Below are 20829 nucleotides of genomic sequence, written 5' to 3' on the forward strand. Positions count from 1 at the left end.
TACCCTGGCCCATAATGTGGTGGTTTGGGGTAAATAACTCTCCTCCGCCACTGAGTTAGTCTGGTCAATTTTGGAGGCAACCTTGCACGCTGCTCTTTCTACTCTGTTTGTAATGGCAAATATATATTTGTGCTTTCCAAAAAGAATGAAGTGGAATCATACAATGGCCTGTGGAAGGCGTACTGTATTACTGAAAGCATGTGTTCACCAGCTGCATAATGGGGTAGAACTTATATATTTCAACAAATTGTTGTTCCCGATGGAATGAACCAAATCCAAATATTCTCAACCTTTTCTGTATCAAAATACAAGTTCAGATAATCTGCAACGATTTACCCAGCCCTACCCCCGTTTCTTGAAAGTAAGAATGACGATGACAATGACGATAATAGTAAGCAGAAGCAAGAACAGAAACAACAGTAGATAGAAAGCCATGTGCTGCTGGTGCTGGTGGTGCTGCTGCTGACGCATCAACGCCATGTGCTGCTGCTGCTGCAGCGCAATGGAGTTTTGTGCCACCGCAGCAACCTGCAGCACCTCCCGTCCGGACAGCGCGCTGCCCTCACCTCCATGACCACCCTGTAGGGGGAATGGCACCGACCACGGCCTAACGTCCATTGTGTTAGGATACCTCATCATGACCTGCTCAGGAAGCATTCCATTTCCAGCCATTGGCCTATGGTTGGCGATGGTTGGGACGCTGGTTATGTTGCCCATCTTCCCCTGACTCGGCTGGTTCCTGCTGATTGGAGATATTTCTCCCTTGACTAAGTTAGTCCTCCTGTCTTGATCGCCGCCTCCAGCATTTGCTGGCCTGGCCTTGTCGACGAGGCCGCGGTTATGACGCCTCCATTGCTGGGAAACTCTCCTAGGGTCATCCACGCAGAAACATTCGGGGTCGTCATCGGAGTCATCATACAAATCATCGGATGTGTCGCTGTGGTCGTATGGATCCCCCATTCGTTGTGCCGATGGTTGCATGACCTCAAACGGTGGCGGCATTGGTTTAATAATAACTGGCTGTAGAAGAGCTGGCGGCATCTTGAGGCCCGCAGGCCCCTGTGGCGTAGGATCCATCTTATTGAGTTCCCTTTTGACCTTTTCACCTTCTTGGTTGTCCACACAAGGCATTGATGGAGGAAGCTCCTTCATGGTGGATGCGCCACTTACCTACAAGGAAGAAGAAACTGCTGGATTTCAAAGGATTCATTTGCACAACTTTAATTAACACTTATCTCCTAGCAGTGAAAAGTACATCAATTATTATTTTTAAAACCGGTAAGAAAAAGTACATCCCCGTTTACATATAATCCAGCTTTTCTACTCCAGTTCATTGCAGGATCATACCTGCTGTATTGAAGACCCTGGGTCATCTCTTGATTCTTCAGCACTGCCCATCTCATTCAGCTTATGAATTATCTCGTCTATTGAAGGTCTTTTGTGTTGATCAGTGTCCACACATTTTCGAGCTATCTCAATGCAGCACTCCATTTGAGGGCTCTTCACGTCTATTGATTTATGCCACTGCAAAAGTTTAGACATATAGTAAGAGACGACAAAATTTTTTATGACAACGAAGGATCCCTCTGCATCACGTGATGCACACATCCATATTTAGGATGACATTAAGGTAGCTATGCTATGTAATTCCTGAGTTTGTAGTGGCCTGTAGCTTGTTATCCTCTTTTTTTCTTCATTTTGCCTTCAATCTGAACGTTTGTGATAAATGGTGGATGTGTGCATTATCAGATGTAAAGGCCAAGGGAAGTTTTTTTTTCATTATCTGAAAAACACACATAAGCTAGGATACATTTTTTGTTTCATTATCTAAAAAGTAAGTAAACTAAGATGTTGCTACACCCATCAAGATTCTACCTTGGGGAATGAGTTTGTTTGATACAATATTGCTCTCCCCATTGCAAAATATATTGCACGGTCTCTGACATGTAACATTTGCAGGTTACTTTTGAAATATATATAAGTACGAAATATACATCACATGTATTAAGCCACACATTGCATGCCACATCTAATAAACTAAACTCTTCACGTAACAAATATTTTTAAAATTATTAATCAATGTTAGAGAAATTCAACTACATGTTCTTAAATTTCACAAACTTTTGAATGATAACTCCAGAAGAATTGTTGTATAGAGTATCAAGTTTTTTCTAAAAATTAGTTGTTTGCAGAGTTATACATGTTTTAAAATTCCTAGAAGGAAAGAACATTGCTTCAGAGACTTTGGATGCTACATAGGAGAAGCAGTTCTATGGTGAAAATTGTGAATCACAGCAAGTGTTTATCAGCATCCTACTACTCAAGCGCACACAAATTAAAACAAAAGGAGATGGTAAAGTAACGGTATTCCTTTGTATGGCGTTACAACCATCTTTCTATATAGTATTTGAAGTAAGGTGGTAGTACAGTGAGTTCGATCGGCAATAATAGAACGACATTGAAAGTGAACAGCGTCTCTTTAATTATTTGCATCCTTCAATACTTAGTTTGTAAAGTTCTCTGCGATTGAATAGGATTTGACAGTATGATATATTTTTCATGAAAGGCAAAAGCATTTTGCTGCTTGCACTGAATGTGTGGCTTGTGATTAGTATTTTCTTGGTAATGATATATAGTATGAGACGTAATACGCCAAAGGCTAACGTAATTCAACAAAACCAACCTAAATGGTACAGTAAACTGTCCTTACATTTTCAAAATCGTAGTTGTCACTCCCTGTTAACAGCTTTATGAATACAATGCCGAAACTGAATATGTCTGACTTGAATGATATTTCACCCTTGTCTATGATTTCTGGTGCAATATATCCCCTGCATGACAACATGATAAAGCAGCACAAACTTGGTATCAACATGAAAAGGATGGAGTCTTAACAAGCTCAGTTTACCTTGTGCCAGGAGTGCTTTTTGTGAAAATTCTGGACTGTCCTTCATGAAACCATCTTGACAAGCCAAAGTCGGTAATTTTGGGTTCCATGTAAGCATCCAGCAGAACATTTTCAGGTTTGAGGTCCAGATGATTAATGCGTTCTTTGTGTAGATATTGCAAACCATGGCAGATTCCCTTGATCATTTGATATCGCCTTGTCCATTCAATTGTTTCCTCTGTAAAACAAACATAAGTACAATCAAATTCAGCAGCGTATTTGTCCTTGATCTCCATGAGTTCTGCAGGACTATCAACTGCCTTTTGTGAAAGAGAGGATTGAGTTTTTCAAGGGAGCTTAATTGCTAAGCTCGATCACGCAGTATGAATAACCAGCTAGTAGTAACATTTAAAGGAAACTACTTTGAAATTGAAAACCAGGGTATAAAGTTGCGAGGTCTGTACCTGTAAGATAAAGCTGAAGGCTTCCGTTAGGAGCGTAGTCAAAGACGAGCAACCTTTGCCGTACCTCTGCCATAACTTTTTTTCCGTCGTGTTCCACCAGTTCCCCTTGTGTATCTGAACAATAGCCGAGGAATCTCACTATATTGTTGTGCTTTACCCTCATTAGACAGTGGACCTCATCCTGAAATAACTGATCCGAAAAATCTTGCGATATGGAAAGCTTCTTGACAGCAACCTTGCCACTTGGAAGGTCTCCCTGTTTTACGTAGTATTTTGTTAATTATTGGACCGGGAAAATATAGGGAGAAAAAGAAAGATGCCTTACCAGGTAAACAACTCCAAACCCACCACGACCAATTTCTCGGGAGAAATTGCCGGTAATGGACTTTATGAGTGAATATGGTAGCCTGGTCGGCTCTGCACTTTCATCACCCATTTTGCGCTCCAGCGCTCCAAATTCAGCTTCTTGATCCGCCATTTCTGCTACACTGGGAGATAAAAAACCGAGTTAATACGACCAGCAACCCGGCTGGCATACACTGAGCTCTCCCTCTCACTGCAATAACTCCTGATCTGATGATGATCTACAAAGAAACCCCTGATCTCGAGATTTTTAGATCAAAGGTTCATGAACGTTTAGAAATCATGTCGGGAGGTCAGTCACTAACCAGCTGGAGATAGATAGGTCCAAGGAGATCGGCCAGCCGAACTGGTTGCTCCTCCCCGGAGACGTGAAACCCTGGCTGGCTTTAGATCTGGAGTCTGGGCTGGGAAGGGGAACGGGAACGGGAACGAACACTCATTTCTTCCTTATCTCTGTACGCGTGAGTCAACAGTCTCTACGTGTGAGTCAACGGTCCACACGGGTTCCCTTTTTAGCAGGATGATGAATGATCAGGCTGGTCGTAATGATAGTATCATAGCTAGTATCATGCATGCCAACTAGACAATTTTGATAAGATGTTATGAAATTAAATAAAAAAAATCAAATATCATATTATGATACCATATCATAACAAATATTATACTACTATGTGTCATACATGGCAATAAATAAAATACTACATGATACTAATGCATAATACTATAAATTAAGAAGATAGTATTATAGATTAATATCATATGCATGATACGTATATGATACTCCCCCTACAACCAGGTTCAGTGCCGAGAACCCAATGCGCAAAGTAGCTCAAAGTAGCTGCCACAGCGGAAACGCTCCTTGGCACGCGAGCGTTGGAACGAGCGATTTCCTTCCATGCGTTGTCGGTCGCCAGGGACAGAAGGGCCCACCCAAAGCTGCGTTTCAGATCTGAGGAAAAGCCTACATCACGGGATCCTTCCTTAACCTCTCTCCCTCCTGAACTTTTAATCTCATCACCGCCCCCTGATTCAACAGGTGGGGCCCGGGTGGGCTCAGTTTCCCTCAAACATCTCTCCCCTGATTTGCTAAAAAGGGAAAGTTCTGCCTGTCCGAATTTTTTTTTGCGAGGGCTTGTCCGAAATTGATCGTTTTTGTTTTTGAACGTCGTCCGAAATTGATCGTTGCAACGCGCGCGAGAGATAGCAACATGTTCGTACGGTGTTAATAACTCACGGTGGTACACTCGCAAAAAAAAAAAAACTCATGGTGATAGTAATCGTTTTCGTTTGAACATGACCATCTCGCGCGCGGGCCACTGATTAAGACATGTAGAAGTTTTAGAAGTTATAGAATGCAAAAAAAACTAATTTTTACATCTCTGAGGCGTCAAAACCCATATCGAACAGATGATCACAACAACAACAACAACAATTTTTTTTAGTCCCAAACAAATTGGAATAGGCTATAGATGAATTTCATAAGATCTCGCAATCAACTCATGGCTCGCACATGGATAGCAAGCTTCCACGCACCCCTATCTATAACTAGTTCTTTGGTGATACTCCAATCCTTCAAGTCTTTCTTAACAGACTCCTCACATATCAAATTCGGTCTACCCCGACTTCTCTTGACATTCTCGGCACGCTTTATCCGTCCGCTATGCACTGGAGCTTCTAGAGGCCTGCGCTGAATATGCCTAAACCATCTCAGACGATGTTAGACAAGCTTCTCTTCAATTGGTGCTACGCCAACTCTATTTCGTATATCATCATTCCGGACTCGATCCTTCCTCGTGTGGCCACGCATCCATCTCAGCATACCATCTCCAACAGATGATATAGATGCAAAAAAAATTAGGACATAAAAATCGCGGCCACGCGCCAACTGCCAACCGCTCTTATCTTCCCTTCCCCCTATGTCCACCCGCCACACAGCCGCCGCCGCTTCGATTCGCCGCTGTTCCCACTGCCGCTTCCCACCTGCCCCTGTTCCGGCCGTGCACCACCCCCGTCGCCCCTCCGCCGCTACTTCGGCGCTCTCCGCCTCGAATCGCCGCTACGCCGCCGCCCCGATTCGCCGCTCCTCTGCCCCTCTGCCGCTCCTTGTCCTCTCTCCACCTCGAATCACGTCGCGCCGCACCCGTGAGCTTGCCAGCGCTGGCCCTAGTTGCCATCATTGCTAGAGCTCACGTTTGCCGCGTTCGAGCATGCATTTGAACTCCTGGAGTTCTCAAGAGCCCGTAGCGCCCTTCATCCGACATCCCCGTGCCATGCAGCCTCGCACCCGAGCAAGCCGTGCTCCGGCACCGCGTCGACCTCGCTCCCGTCGAGTTTCGGCCACCCCAACTCCTCTCGTTTGCCCCAAAGGACGCACCTCGCTCCCAGCTATCGTAGAGCAAACGCCGCTGTAAACCGTCGCCCCAGAGCAAACCTAAGGCACTCCGCCGTGCTTGGTGGTTGCCGGTGGCATAACTAGTTTACATCTCAATTTGCATCATCTATTGGAGTTGCACTTTTACATCACCAATTTACATCTTATGTTGAAGTTGCCACTTTTTTGGATATGTAAAAAGCACGTTTTGGAGATATAAATTTTTACATCTTCAAATTTGCATTTTCTATTGGAGATTCTCTAACGCTAACAAGCAGACTTGCAAATTTTTTTAGTTGCGCAGACTCGCCAGTAATTCAATGATGCGATCCTACCCACATACAAAACACGTGGACCAGACCAGCTTAGATCATCTCCATCCAAACTCCTTCCCCCACTCCCATTTTGGAGCATCTACAACTAGGCATCCCATCGCCCCAAACGCTCAGCTGCCTGCCTGGTCACTGTCTTAGACCCAAAAGAGCATCTAACCGGCCTCCCCAAACATAGCACAAACACTCGAGCTGTCCGGCAACCCCAATACCCAGTCCATATATAGGGTGTATATGGGGAGGCCCGAACATGCTCGGAAACCGTTGCCACGTCAGGCCGACCAAGTATGGCCTACCCCGCCTTCATCACTGTCCCCACAAAATCCTCGGCCGGTCGTCCAAACTCTAGTCAAAACCCCCTCGTTCGAATCCTCTCGACATCCCCGCTCCACACCCATCTCCTCCCCTTCACCTCCCCAACCTCTCTCGTCCCCTCTGCCATGGCCGAAGGCAGATCATATAGCGTCTTCGATGATATCGACCAGGATAAGCTAGCCGTCGACTCCTCTAGCTCGTCAGCGTCGGGCGAGGAGGAGCCCGTGCTCTGCATTGCTCTCCACCGCTCGTGGATGGACTGGAGTCGGAGCTCCTACTCCACGGCACCGCTGGTGGCCAGAGTTGGTAGTTGTAGCTCCGCGATGCCCCGCGGTAGCATTGTTCGGTCATTGCCTTCCCTGGTGAGGAGGCAGGGTGACCATTGGCGGCCGGCACCGCCAGCACCATGATGACCCGTAAGTATAGGAGAGTACAAGTCTTGGAGGGTGGTATTCACCTAAATTTATTGGTTCGACACAGGGGGGACATTTTTTTATGATCCTTAGCAGTTGATTTGTCAATTCAACAACACCCGAGAGATAACTCTCTTGTAGCAATTTATTAGTAGCACAATAATATTCTAGTAGTGATAGAGAGTAACAGTAACATCAGTAGCAATAGTAACAAGTTTGTAACAAGTAGAGCAATAATGATTTTAGCAGAGACAATAGCAGAAAAGCATAGGCATGAAGTAGTGATGGGGTGTCGAAATGAGATTCAGTATGTAACAGTCACAATATAGAGCGATACAAAACTAGCTCCAATTCACCAAGCATATGTAGGTATGTACTCTGTATATAGTCGTATGTATTTGCGATAAGAACATGCATAACATCTTTTATCCCGCCCTCACGTGTCAGCGGGGTCCTAATGCAAACTGAGGTTAATTAAGGCACTCCTCTTAACAGATAACCGGAACAAAGCATTAACAAATAATGAATACATGAACTTCTCAAATTACATTCATCCCCGTAGAGTATCCCAATTGTTGTCACCTTGGGGGTCTAGAGTTCAGAACAATAACATGTGAATACAACTTTTAGGTATGATCAAGAACACAAATATGTTCATGAAAAAATAATAAATTTAGATCTTAAATCATGGCACTCGGGCCCTAGTGACAAGCATTAAGCATAACAAAGTCATAGCAACATCAATCTCAGAACATAGTGGATATACTTGGGATCAAGTCCTAACAAATTGACCACGATAACATATGAAATCTCATCCAATTCCCATCTACCTCCAGTATGCCTACAAAGGATTAATCACACATGGAGGTGAGCATCATGAGATTGTTGATGGAGAAGGGTTGGTGATGACGACGACAACGATTCCCTGGCTCCGGATCCACGAACGGACTCCTCATGAAGACCATGAGGTGGCGACGTCTCTGTATCGTAAAATGCAACGAAATTTTCTCTTAGATTTTTGATAGGATGTGAATTTATAGCATTGGAATTATGTCCAAGCGAGGTCTAGGGGCCCCGCAAGCCTGGGTGGCGCGTCCAGGGGGTCGCCGCGCCCCATGCCTTGCGGCTCTTATGCGCACCATGCCCCGCACTTCTTCGTTCTATTATTTTTTTTATTCCAAAATAAACCTCCGAAAATCCTCGTCTAGTTCTCGGAACTTTTTTCTGCACAAAAACACCACCATAGCAATTTTACTGAAAACATCTTCAGTCCGAGTTAGTTTCACTCAAATCACGCAAATTAGAGGCCAAAATAAGAGCAAAGGCGTTTGGAAATGTAGATACTTTCGAGACGTATCAACTCCCGCAAGCTTAACTCATTGTTTTTCCTCAAGCAATTCAACTGATAAACTGAAAGTGATAAAATAAAACGTTTACAAACTCATTTGCTTTGGTAAATGTACATAAATTTTGCTAGTGATCAGATTTCAACAATGATCATGGAGTAACCATATACTCCCTCCGTTCCAAAATATAAGTCTTTCTAGAGATTCCACCAAGTGACTACCTACGGAGTAAAATAAGTGAATCTCCACTCTAGAATATGTCTACATAAATCTGTATGTTGTATTCCATTTGAAATTTCTAAAAAGACTTATATTTAGGAACGGAGGGAGTATATGATCTCAAATATCAACACTTTATCAAAATAACGATGATACAATATGACAAAATGATATCTCACTAGCCTTTTCTGGAACCGCAAAATATAAATGCAGAGCACCTATGAAGTTCAAGCAACCACTAAACATTGTAATTCAACATAGAAAATATTCAGTCATGCTATCATCCAACATTAATATGACAAAATGCATGTTACACTAACAATAAGAAGGTGATGACTCAGCAACAATATTAAAAGAATGTCCCTTCGCAGAGGGAAGCATGGATTTCTGTATGTACCAGAGATTATTGTTTAAAACAAAGATAATTTCATTTTGAGGGGTGTACTTTTCAATCAACAGTTTATGATAGAGGATCTCATCATCTTATATGATAAACATGTGTGACCTCCTAAATTGTTCTCTCAAGAAAGGTAGCTCCTATACGTGGCAAAGTTTGTGGAGTGGTATTCAAACTTTCAAGAGAGGCCATGTTTGGAGAGTAGGAGATGGCACACAAATTAGCATATGGGATGATCCCTGGGTTCCTAGTAGCCCAAGCAGGAAGGGGATGACCCCCAGAGGTAATATAGTCATTACTAGGGTCTCTGAGTTAATCGATATAGATGAAAGACAGTGGGATGAGCAACTCATCAGAGATATTTTTTGGCCTATTGACGCGCAAAGAATTCTAAACATTCCCTTAGCTATGGGGATGATAGAGGACTTTGTTTCATGGCACTACGAAAGAAGTGGAATTTTTTCAGTCAAAACTGCTTATCATATGGAGTGGGATTACCAACATGGACAGAAGTTGAGGCAAACAAACTTGATGTTGTCCTCAAGTACTAGTCCAGTTTGGAGGATTCTTTGGAAACTTCGAGTGCCCGCCAAAGTTAAGATTCACCTATGGAGGGCTTCGTATGGTGCGATTCCTTGCCGTGGCATCCTTGCGAACAGGCACATGATTACCAATTCGCAATGCCCAATTTGCTCTACAGATTGTGAAAGTATACATCACGCTGTTTTTAAATGCACGCGTGTCCAACTCATATGGGGAAAGTTGGGTATGGCTGACACAATTTTTGAGTTGTGCAATACTGAGAGAGAAGGTGCTTCGGTCCTTGGTGACCTGTTGCTAATGCCGTGCACCAATATTCCATCGCTACCTGATGTTAACAGGAAGGATTTGATAGTAGTGGTTGTGTGGTACATATGGTGGGAAAGGAGGAGATTTACTCATGGGGAAACGTTACAAGAGCCCGCAAGTTCTGCACAAGCTATTGCAATTCTAACCAAAAAATTTGCGCGAGAAAAATATATGGGTACAGGTCGGATCAGAAGAAATAGGTGGAAAAGACCGTTGCGCAGTTTTGTCCAACTCAACGTTGATGAATCATTTGATATAGACAGCGTTACAGGGGGTTCAGGTGCTATTATCCGAGATGAATATATTGCTTTCATTGCGGCTTCATGCAGCAATATCCCCTTTGTAGAGGATGCAGCGACGGCCGAAGCTCGAGGATGGAAGGATGGACTCATACTGGAAAATAATGTTGGTTGCAACAAGATGGAGATCGAAGCTGACTGTATGGAGGTGACCGAAATCATGAAACGCGGCGGAAACTGTCTTGGCCCAGCAGCAGCAATATATGAGGAATGTTACTTTCTTTGTCGTAATTTTACTTCTATTAGTTTTCATCATTGTCCTAGGGAGGCCAATATGGCAGCAGATGTGACGTCCGGATGATTAACCTACAATAATTCCCTGCTAATTATGCCACGTCACCACGATTACTGTTGTTAAACTCACGTTGGTTCGAAACTGATTCAAATTCAAGTTCAAAATCAAGTCACAATAAAGGTTTTCAAATATTAAAACTATAATGTTTGGGATGTGCCAAATAATTTATAAGTAATATTGGTGGATAAACCAAGTCTTTATAAAAAGTTTAAATGCACTAAACTAAACAAAACAGTAGCAAATACAATTATTTGAATGCTTTTAAAATAATAAATGATGTCTACTACACAACCTTATTCTTGTAGACGTTGTTGGGCCTCCAAGTGCAAAGGTTTGTAGGACAGTAGCAAATTTCCCTCAAGTGGATGACCTAAGGTTTATCAATCCGTAGGAGGCGTAGGATGAAGATGGACTCTCTCAAGCAACCCTGCAACCAAATAACAAAGAGTCTCTTGTGTCCCCAACACACCCAATACAATGGTAAATTATATAGGTGCACTAGTTCGGCGAAGAGATGGTGATACAAGTGGTATATGGATGGTAGATAAAGGTTTTTGCAATCTGAAATTATAAAAACAGCAGAGTAACTAATGATAAAAGTGAGTGTAAAGGGTATTGCAATGCGTTGAAACAAGGCCTAGGGTTCATACTTTCACTAGTGCAAGTTCTCTCAACAATAATAACATAATTGGATCACATAACTATCCCTCAACATGCAACAAAGAGTCACTCCAAAGTCACTAATAGCGGAGAACAAACGAAGAGATTATGGTAGGGTACGAAACAACCTCAAAGTTATCCTTTCTGATCAATCCATGGGGCTATTCCTATAAGTGTCCCAAACAGCCCTAGAGTTCATACTAGAATAACACCTGAAGACACAAATCAACCAAAACCCTAATGTCACGTAGATACTCCAATGTCACCTCAAGTATCTGTGGGTATGATTACACGATATGCATCACACAATCTCATATTCATCTATTCAACCAACACATAGAACCTCAAAGAGTGCCCCAAAGATTCAACCGTAGAGTCAAGACGAAAACGTGTGCCCATCCCTATGCATAGGTTCATGGGCGGAACCCCCAAGTTGATCACCAAAACATACATCAAGTGGATCAATAGAATACCCCATTGTCACGACAGGTATCCCACACAAGACATACATCAAGTGTTCTCAAATCCTTAAAGACTCAATCCGATAAGATAACTTCAAAGGGAAAACTCAATCCATTACAGGAGAGTAGAGGGGGAGAAACATCATAAGATCCAACTATAATAGCAAAGCTCGCGATACATCAAGATCGTACCACCTCAAGAACACAAGAGAGAGAGAGAGAGAGAGAGAGAGAGAGAGAGCGAGATCAAACACATAGCTACTGGTACATACCCTCAGCCCCGGGGGAGAACTACTCCCTCCTCGTCATGGAAAGCACCGGGATGATGAAGATGGCCACCGGAGAGGGATTCCCCCTCTGGCAGGGTGCCAGAACGGGTCTAGATTGGTTTTCGGTGGCTAAGGAGGCTTCTGGCTGCGGAACTCCCGATCTATTGTGCTCCCCAAAGTTTTTAGGGTATATGGGTATATATGTGAGGAAGAAGTACATCGGTGGACCTCCGGGCTGTCCACGAGGCAGGGGGCGCGCCAAGGGGTGGGCGTGCCCCCCACCCTCGTGGGCAGCCCGGGACTCTCCTGGTCCAACTCTGATACTCCGTGGGCTTCTTCTGGTCCAAAAATAATTTTCGCGAAGTTTCAGGTCAATAGGACTCCGTTTTATTTTCCTTTTCTGCGATACTCTAAAACAAGGGAAAAAACAAAAACTGGCACTGGGCTCTGGGTTAATAGGTTAGTCCAAAAAATAATATAAAAGTGTATAATAAAGCCCATAAACATACAAAACAGATAATATAATAGCATGGAACAATAAAAAATTATAGATACATTGGAGACATATCAATAGACAAATGTTAAACTAGTTTATTTAGTCACCAAACTTTTTAAGGCAGTGGGTTATTCTGAGACATTAATTTAGGAGCTATTGCCATATTTCACAAAGCTAAAGAAACTAAAAGTAAAAGAAAAAAAGAAAAAAAAAGAAAATACGAAAAAAAAAAGAACCCCCTCTGCTGGGCCGTGGTCCAGCTGGCCTCTGGGCCGCCATGCCGGCCCAACCGCCCCCATCGCCCCACCTTATCCTGTGGGCGACCGAACCCTAGCAGTTTAACCCCCACTCCTCCCACACAATCCCCCACTCCTCCCGACCTAACCCCACTCCTTCTCGTGTCTAGCGCGCGCCGCCACGCTCCTCGCGTCGACCCTTGCCACGCCGGACCCCCCACGCCCCGCCGGAGCGCCCGCGCCCAGGGAACCATCGCCTCTGCCCAGCGACTCCTCCCTCTCCCCCAATTCTGGATTGGGGGCAACCGACGCTTGACGCCGTCGCCCTGAGCTCATCGCCCCGTCCCGGACCGCTTCCCCGTCTCCCCCTCGACGGCTCCACCGAGCCACGCCGACTCCCCTGCCCGTCAACACCGGTGAGGGCCACGCCCTCCCCTCTCTCCCTGGCTTGCGCGCTTGCACCGTTCACCATACCCAGCTTGCCAGCCGCACCGTAGTCCCCGCGCCACGGTACCCCGCGTTCTCACCCATGGACGTCCACGCCTCCGGCCGTCCGCACCATCGCCCACACACGCACGCCTGGCCACTCCCTGAGGCCCCACTGCCGCCCGTCGACCGCACCCTGTGCACGCGCCAACGACCCTCCTCCTCGCCTCACGCCCACGCCTGCCGGCGCGCACCCCCCGATGCTGCTACTGCTTGCTAAAGCTACTGTCGCACCTGCTACTGCCGGTCGAGCTGCCCCGCGCACGCACACGCTCGCCTGCGACGTCCGCAGCTCGCGCGCGCGCCCTAGACCCGGCCTCGCTCCCCTACTGCTCGCCCACGTGCAGCACCCACCCTGCTGCTGCCTTTGCTCACTACCGCCGCCATGAGCTCGCACCGGTTGAGCTCCGACCTCATCCCGCAGCCCTCGCTCTAGCTCCGCCGCGCCCGCTCGCCCTCGACCCCGCAGTCGTCGTCCCAGCTCGCGCCGACCGTCGCAGCGCCCGCAGCCAACTCTGGCGCACCGGCGCGCCTCGGCAACCGTCGCCCGCACACCCAGGTTCGCCCTGTCGGGGGCGCGCCCGCTAAGGCCCCTGGCCCATGACAAGTGGCCCCCCAGAACGAATATTAGAAATAATAAAAATAGATAAAAACTTATTAATTAATTAATTAGTTAAATAATTAATTAACATAATGAATCTAGTTTAATTAAACCTAATTAACCTGCTAATAAAACTAACTATTGTTAATTTGATAACAACCTATGACACGCGGGACCCACATGTGAGTTGACTGGTCAACGATCAACTTTGACCGCTGCCGTCATGCTGACATCATAAATACTTTTGGTTAAATTAATCTGTTAATTCTTGAAAATGATTAAAACTTTATAAATAAATATAAAATAAACTGTAACTCGGATGAAAATACTTTATACATGAAAGTTGCTCAAAACGACGAGACGAATTCGGATATGTAGCTCGTTTTCGCCACACATCCCAAGCATAGCGAACACACAACTTTCCCCCTCTAGTTCAACTTTTCGAAAACACGAAACACCGAGGATACTTTCCCGGATGTTTTCCCCCCTCCGCCGGTATCACCTCCTACCGCGTTAGGGCACACCTGGCACCGTTACTTGTCTTGTCATGAATTGATATGCATTTGTTTGCATTGTATTCATTGTTTCTTTCCCCTCTTCTCTCCAGTAGACTACGAGACTGATGCCGCTGCTGGTGCCCCGATCGACTACATTGTTGACGACCCCTCCTTGCCAGAGCAACCAGGCAAGCCCCCCTTGATCACCAGATATCGCATATTTTTCTCTCTACTGCTTGCATTAGAGTAGTGTAGCATGTTACTGCTTTCGTTAATCCTATCCTGATGCATAGCCTGTCTTTGCTACTACTGTTGTTACCTTTACCTGCAATCCTAAATGCTTAATATATGATGTTAGTATTCCATCAGTGGCCCTACATTCTTGGCCGTCTGCCATGCTATACTATCGGGCCGTGATCACTCAGGAGGTGATCACGGGTATATACCTATATACATAATATATGATACATGTGGTGACAAAAGTCGGGCCCGCTCGTAGAGTACCCGTGAGTGATTCACGGATTGGGACTGAAAGGACGTTAGTCCCAACGGCCCTCTGAGTAGATCTTTGTGGCAGAGCGACAGGGCAGGTTGGGACCACCTAGGTCAGAGGTGGGCTTGGCCCTGGTCGGCGTCTGTGGTTACATGAATTAACACGCTTAACGAGATCTTGGTATTTGATCTGAGTCTGGCCACTAGCCTATACGCACTAACCAACTACACGTGAATAGTTATGGGCACTTGACGTCGTGGTATCAGCCGAAGCCTTCTTGACGTCAGCGACTGAGCGGCCCGCGCCGCATTGGACCATAAGCATGCGCTTGTATTAAGGGGGCTAGGTCTGCTTCCGGCCGCGTACGCAACGTGCATGTGTGTAATGGGCAATGTGCCCAGACCCATGTGCGCATAGGATTTACACTAGCGTCCTGACCTCTTTGTTGTGCCTAGGTAGGGTTGCGACGTGTTGATCTTCCGAGGCTGGGCATAACCCAGGAAAGTGTGTTCGGCCAAAGGGGATCGAGCATGTTGGGAAATGTGGTGCACCCCTGCAGGGAAGTGTATCTATTCGAATAGCCGTGTCCCTCGGAAAAAGGACGACCCGAAGTTGTACCTTGACCTTATGACAACTAGAACCGGATACTTAATACAGCACCCCCTTTCAAGTGCTAGATACGACTCGGTAATCGCTCTCTCATAGGGCGACGAGGAGAGGATCACCGGGTAGGATTATGCTATGCGATGATACTCGGTTAACTTACCATCTACTCTCTTCTACTTCTTCAAGATGGAGGCTGCCAGAAGCGTAGTCTTCGATAGGACTAGCTATCCCCCTCTTATTCTGGCATTCTGCAGTTCAGTCCACCGATACTACCCATTTCATTGATAACAATGCATATGTAGTGTAGATCCTTGCTTGAGAGTACTTTGGATGAGTACTCACGGTTGCTTTGCCCCCCTTTCCCCCTTCCTATATCTGGTTGTCGCAACCAGATGCTGGAGTCCAGGAGCCAGAGGATCCCGAGGATGAGTCTACGTGGAGTTCGACTTCGAGGAGTAGTTTGGAGGTCCCAGGCAGGAGGCCTTGCCTTTTCGGTAGTTGCTACTTTTTTGCTAGCCTTCTTAAGGCAAACTTGTCTGTACTCAGATATTTTTGCTTCCGCTGACTCTTGTATATTCGAGCCCTTGAGGCCCCTGGCTTGTAATATAAAGCTTGTATTATTTTAATTTGTGTCTAGAGTTGTGTTGTGATATCTTCCCGTGAGTCGTTGATCTTGATCGTACACGTTTGCGTGTATGATTAGTGTACGGTTAAATCGGGGGCGTCACAAGTTGGTATCAGAGCCGACTGCCTGTAGGAATCCCCCTTCCACACTCCTTGGCCAATGTTGAGTCTAGTCATTGAAAAACTTTTACTAACATGGCTGTGCGGCTTACAGGCCCATGTCACCATTGGGTAGTATTAGGATCTTTTATTCCTCATCTATACTCTGGGACTCTGATCTCTCTTCTATTCAGGTTAAAATGAATTTACTAACTCTAACATTAGGATCACGTGATCACATCCACCCAGAGAGCCCTTTATTACAGTTGATCGCCTGCTTCACCAGAACACTTCAAAGATATTCTCTGAGGTTCTCCCGAGAACATGTGCTCATCAATTTGAAAATTCCCGACCACCGATAAATCCTTATGGATAACTACTTACACTTGTCGTTCATACCTTCGATCCCAGTTGCCCTTGTTATTACTTGATACCCTGAAAAATTCTTCGTTGTTCCAAGAATCCTTTGTTCCCACTACTTTGCAGCCCTTTTTCGCATTAATACCCCTACGGATAATTCATCACACTTACCGAGCATCCGTTTTCCCTCGTTGTTCATATGATTCACAAGATACATTGGAATACTATCTAATATCCCAGTAATCCTCTGCCCGCTGTTACTCTGCCAATACTTGTGTGTCTGCATTATGGTTAATTTCATACTTCTAGTAATATCCGTTGACATCCTTTGTCATTATCATTTTGAGTCCGTTGATTCAATATGTTGCGAATGCTCGCAATCCTCAATCAGATCCTAGAATTCATCCTTCCGGCTCAGACGTCATTTTAACATGGACTGGATCTCGACCAATCAAATCGCCATCGATTGTACCCCTAAGCCTACTCCACTTATCATCCTTAATAAGAGCGTTTGCCTCTGATCCCTTGATTTGGAAATCGTAATTCTTTTGCATTTGAGCTTTGATTTAATCAGTTGTTTCTATAATTTGGTGTCCTTGCATCCCTTCTTCTTCTGGTTGAGTACCAATGCTCACATCACCACCAGTTCCTTTGTTTGATTTTATCTGACAACATCCCTCATATTCAATCACTTTGGGAGTTCTTTCCCTAATACAAAATGCCATTGGTAAATCCTATTCTCGGATTTGGCCAAACCATGCTCTGCTTTCGAGCTGGTTATATTTACTCTCGAAGCATGTGGTACATGTTTCTAAGATGCCCCGATTGGTTGAACCTATGCATTCCTTAATGTGTGTGAACTCAAAAGTTTACCAAGGTTCATACTCTTCTGGTAGTTCACCAGGTAGATCTTCGCACTGAAATCATTTTTAGTAAAGCAGAAAATGAAAGATTATGCATTGAAGAAATGGGAGTCAACCTTGAACTTTGTGTTCATGCCCATGGACACGATGTAGATCTTACCATTAAATCTTCTCTTAAAATAAATTATTCCCTTGGTATAAGTTCATCTTATATCTGGGATCAGGCCTTTTGCAATCATTGTTCCATCCATGTTCTCCTTTAAATACCATTTCTCAGACAAGTTGAAGTACTTGTCTTCTGCAAATCATTGCACCTGTCCAACCCTTACTTTGATCTACCGTCGAGTATTACACTCTGGTATCTCAAGAATATCATCGAACCGCTTAACTTCTTATGGGTTCTTCATCAACTGTTATTTCTCACCGATTCCAATTTTCCTGGGTTCTGGGTTGTCGTCAATGGAGAACACCGATATGTGAACCGATTCTGCATTCCGGTTTGATAACCCTAAGTAATTTTCATTTCTTATGAGTTTAACAATCCTTCAAGTAATTCCTAGCCTCATCGGCTATATCATTATCGTGCTGATTTTAAATGTGCTACCTAGTCCTTAATCCCGGAGCACAACTTCCGATGTTGCACTAAGCTTACATCGATTTCCTCGTCTTATCATTCCACCTCAAACAACAAGCTTTATCCCGAGTTGGTGTTGTATCCGTGGATCCAATAATCTTTCGTTGCAATAGTGCCGGAGTAATGGGCCATGGGTAGCCTAGCCCGAGGCCCGAACCTTTCAAAACATCGGGGCCGGTTGCGCCCCTCAAGACGGCAAGATGAAGCGCCGCCTTCTGGTGGCCGGCTAGCAGAATGGCTGACTGCCAGAAGACGGCCATGCTCAGGAAGGCGACTCCAAGACGGGCTGACTCCTAGAAAGCGGCCTCCAGAAAGGCCGGCTCCTAGTAGTCGGCCCATGGCGTCTTGAAAGTCTGCGCCCCCATTGAGAAGACAAGACGAGGTACGGCTACAGTGCGAGCCTTCCCCCGAATCCAGGGACGGGCGTGGCCACAGTGCCCCGTACATGCAGAGATCTCCGCATGACGCGGCACTGTTGCATCTCCCACCACACGTCACACTGACAGGCGGAGTCCTGTTCCCACGAAGGCCTGTCAGGTACGGCTTGCAGACGGCAGCCCTACCTGGCAGCCAGAGCCCTGAAGTCGGAGGAGGACGGGGCAGTCGGACCTCGGAGGAGCCGGCTGCCAGCAGGCGGCCAATCCCTCCCTTGGGCCCCATATGCCATCAACCAGATGAGACACGAAGTGGCAACAGTGATCGCCCACCAGGCGGCGGGACTGTAGCCACGCCTCCCCGACCAAGCCTGCGTCATTAGCGTTACGGCTACAGTGATCAGCAGCAGGCAAGACCCGCAAGCGGCGGGAGCGGCTTGTCGGCTCCATACCAGACCAGGCGGTGGGGCCCACTAGGCGGCGGGCGCCAGCTGTCGGCCAAGAGGCCGGCCACCAGAGAGAATGACGAACGGGCCCTACGCCCGGCCAGATTACCATTGTACCCCTGGGGGGTAGGCCTATATAAACCCCCCAGGGCACCCATGCAAAGGGTTCCGCCCTGTTAGGACTAGACTCATACCTAGAGGAGGAGAGAGTGTGCCTGCCTTCTTCCACCTCTAGCAAACAGCTCGAGGATCACCATTGTACCACTTACACACTAGTGATCATGCGGAGACCCCGCAGAGCAGGACTAGGGGTTTTATCTCCTAGGAGAGCCCTGAACCTGGGTAAAGTATGCCGGCGTTCGTGTCTACGCCTCATCCCGCTTCCAGGCACCGACGATGTTCTACTCGCTCCCACCATGATAAGCCATCCTTTGGCATATGTCGCACCCAACCTCCGACAAACAATCCCTTTGCATGATGCTTCTTCGTGGAGCCTCTCGAATTTTTTTGTCGTGATCATCATCAACCTTTTGGGTTCTACCGGGATATCTATCGAATTATTGATGAGAAATACCATCCTTTCCCCTTGATGATTTGTGTTATCATCGGCATCGTTATTGCTCTCCCTCCAACACAAACCTGTTCATGTTTCGTGTAGTACCTTAGTTCCTTGCTATCCAACTTATGTTATGTTCTACTTGGAGTATTGCCATCTTTTACGTCAAGGATGTTATGAGAATTGCTCCACCTCTTAAGAATTCTTGAAATAGTGATACTTCTCACCATCACCATTCTTTCTTGGTTCCCGTGTTGATTCTAATCGGGATACCAACAAGTGAATGGTGCTGTTTGGATTCTGTACTTCTAGGAACCCTATTGCTTTGAAGTTAATGGCCGACCGTTCATTCTTAGACTATTGGTTATTGAATCACCTTTCTAACATTGATCATGCTACCTAAGACCATATTTCGGGTTCACTTTTCAACCAATGTTTAATTGTGTATGTTTTCCTCGAGCATTGATACGTCTCCAACGAATCTATAATTTTTGATTGTTCCATGCTATTATATTATCTGTTTTGGATGTTCAATGGGCTTTATTATGTACTTTTATATTATTCTTGGGACTAGCCTATTAACCGAAGGCCCAGTGCAAATTGATGTTTTTTTGCCTATTTCAGTGTTTCGCAGAAAAGGAATATCAAACGGAATCCAAATAGAATGAAACCTTCGCGAGGATCTTTTTTGGAACAAACGCAATCCAGGAGACTTGGAGTGGAGGTCTAGGAAGCAACGAGGCAGCCACGAGGCACGGCGGCGCGCCCCCACCCTCGTAGCTCCACCGACCTACTTCTTTCGCCTATATATACTCTTATACCCTAAAAACATCCAGGGGAGCCACGAAACCACTTTTCCACCGCTGCAACCTTCTGTACGTGTGAGATCCCATCTTGGGACCTTTTTCGGTGATCTGCCGGAGGGGGATTCGATCATGGAGGGCTTCTACATCAACACCATAGCCTCTCCGATGATGTGTGAGTAGTTTACCACAAACCTTCGGGTCCATAGTTATTAGCTAGATGGCTTCTTCTCTCTCTTTGGTTCTCAATACAAAGTTCTCCTCGATGTTCTTGGAGATCTATTCGATGTAATACTTTTTGCGGTGTGTTTGCCGAGATCTGATGAATTGTGGGTTTATGATCAAGATTATCTATGAACAATTTTTGATTCTTCTATGAATTCTTATATGCATGATTTGATATCTTTGCAAGTCCCTTCGAATTATCAGTTTGGTTTGGCCTACTAGATTGATCTTTCTTGCAATAGGAGAAGTGCTTAGCTTTGGGTTCAATCTTACGGTGCTCGATCCCAGTGACAAAAGGGAACCGACACATTTTGTATTGTTGCCATTATCGAGGATAAAAAGATGGGGTTTATATCATATTGCTTGAGTTTATCCCTCTACATCATGTCATCTTGCCTAATGCGTTACTCTGTTCTTATGAACTTAATACTGTAGATGCATGCTAGATAGCAGTCGATGTGTGGAGTAATAGTAGTGGATGCAGAATCGT

General features: G+C 45.5%; 1 protein-coding gene across 2 annotated transcripts; it reads right to left on the reverse strand.

Moving 5' to 3' along the window:
* Window positions 1-214: 214 nt before the first annotated feature.
* Window positions 215-4358, reverse strand: LOC119270531 (serine/threonine-protein kinase 33-like). 2 transcript variants are annotated; one of them, XM_037552534.1, is made up of 7 exons: window positions 4020-4358; window positions 3677-3834; window positions 3352-3607; window positions 2909-3125; window positions 2711-2831; window positions 1348-1524; window positions 215-1170 (listed from the first exon to the last, which is right to left on the reverse strand). In XM_037552534.1, the coding sequence occupies exons 2-7, from the start codon at window positions 3827-3829 to the stop codon at window positions 343-345; spliced, it is 1752 nt and encodes a 583-aa protein (XP_037408431.1). In that variant the 5' UTR covers window positions 3830-3834; window positions 4020-4358; the 3' UTR covers window positions 215-342. The 2 variants fall into 2 exon arrangements, with proteins under 2 accessions (XP_037408431.1, XP_037408430.1); XM_037552533.1 differs by having other exon boundaries at window positions 3677-3839; window positions 4020-4356.
* Window positions 4359-20829: the final 16471 nt, after the last annotated feature.

Source organism: Triticum dicoccoides, chromosome 3A (genome assembly GCF_002162155.2).
Source record: "Triticum dicoccoides isolate Atlit2015 ecotype Zavitan chromosome 3A, WEW_v2.0, whole genome shotgun sequence".
Classification (NCBI taxonomy): Eukaryota; Viridiplantae; Streptophyta; class Magnoliopsida; order Poales; family Poaceae; genus Triticum; species Triticum dicoccoides.

Excerpts from the sequence above, each read along its gene's own strand:
- LOC119270531 (XM_037552534.1), bottom strand. The coding sequence starts at position 3,829 with ATGGCGGATCAAGAAGCTGAATTTGGAGCGCTGGAGCGCAAAATGGGT. Across the intron at positions 3,608-3,676 it reads GGTTTGGAGTTGTTTACCTG|GGAGACCTTCCAAGTGGCAA; the intron begins GTAAGGCATCTT and ends TACGTAAAACAG. Across the intron at positions 2,832-2,908 it reads AAAAGCACTCCTGGCACAAG|GGGATATATTGCACCAGAAA; the intron begins GTAAACTGAGCT and ends GTTGTCATGCAG.